This window comes from Geospiza fortis, unplaced genomic scaffold (assembly GCF_000277835.1).
Source record: "Geospiza fortis unplaced genomic scaffold, GeoFor_1.0 scaffold80, whole genome shotgun sequence".
Taxonomy (NCBI): domain Eukaryota; kingdom Metazoa; phylum Chordata; class Aves; order Passeriformes; family Thraupidae; genus Geospiza; species Geospiza fortis.
The window spans coordinates 223363-224327 of NW_005054551.1; the positions used below are offsets into that span (position 1 = coordinate 223363).

Consider the following 965-nt stretch of genomic DNA (forward strand, 5'->3'; position numbering starts at 1 on the left):
CTGGGGGGTGGCAGAGGGGGGACACAGCACTGCTGGGGTCACAAGGCACAGCTGGAGGCCTGGGAGCATTGGGCTGAGCTGGGTGTACCCTGTGGGGTTTGTATCTCCCCCCCATTTCTGCTCTGGTGATGAGACCCTTGGGGGACAGGGTACAAATGGGGACACAGCCCCTACAGCTGGCTCTGAGGACTGTCATCTAACGGGGGGCTTGTGTCCCCCCAGAGCCCACAAGGAAGGGAGCAGCACAGGGCAGAGGTGGCAGCAGGTGTCCAGCACCTTCCCGAAGTGCCCCATCAGCACCCAGAGGTGAGGAGGGGGTTTGGGGTGGGGGATACCCGGGGGTGCAGGCTGTGCATGGCCCCCCTGTAATTCACCCCCCTGGGACGGGCTGTTCCAGGAGCCTGCAGGAACGGGGGTCCCCAGATCCCCCGCGGGGATGGCCGGGCACAGAGGGACACCTACAAGATGCCCCAGAAGCAGACGCGGGGTCCCCCGGCCGCAGCGCTTCCCGCCCGCAGCACCGGCCACCAGCCCAAGGCACGGCCCCCATCCGAGCACAACATGGACTTCCTCAACGTGCCCGACCAGGGCGTGGCTGGGTAGGTCCTGTCCCACGTCCCTGTCCCTGCCCCATCCTCCTCTCCCACTGCCATCAGCACTGGGAGGTGCTTTCCCCTCTGAGGAGGGGACCAGATGTGTCCCCTCCTCGGTGACAGGGGATGTGTCCTGGCTTTGCTGGCAGGACACATCTCCCAGGCTCTTGGGCATCCCAGTCCTCCCAGTCCCTGCACTGGGAGAGCAGGCACAGAGCATCCCATGGGTGGGGGACAGCAGGGTGGGCAGCTCATCCTGCCCCAGTTCCCCCAGTCTCTGAACTGGGAGAATCCATCTGCAGGCACAGAGCACCTCAAGATTGGGCAGCTCATCCTGCTCCTCCTGCCCCAGTTCTCCCAGTCCCTGAACTG

The 965-nt window shown here is 65.2% G+C and overlaps 1 protein-coding gene across 1 annotated transcript in view; it reads left to right on the forward strand.

Annotated features, from left to right (window-relative positions):
• Positions 1 to 965, forward strand: part of MYO1F (myosin IF) — a 13778-nt gene that overhangs the window by 11827 nt on the left and 986 nt on the right. Inside the window, exons 23-25 of the mRNA XM_005429502.2 lie at positions 1 to 7; positions 225 to 306; positions 398 to 599. The exon at positions 1 to 7 is cut by the window's left edge and continues 156 nt beyond it. Of these exons, the coding sequence (XP_005429559.1) occupies positions 1 to 7; positions 225 to 306; positions 398 to 599 (291 nt within the window). The remainder of the gene's footprint in view (positions 8 to 224; positions 307 to 397; positions 600 to 965) is intronic.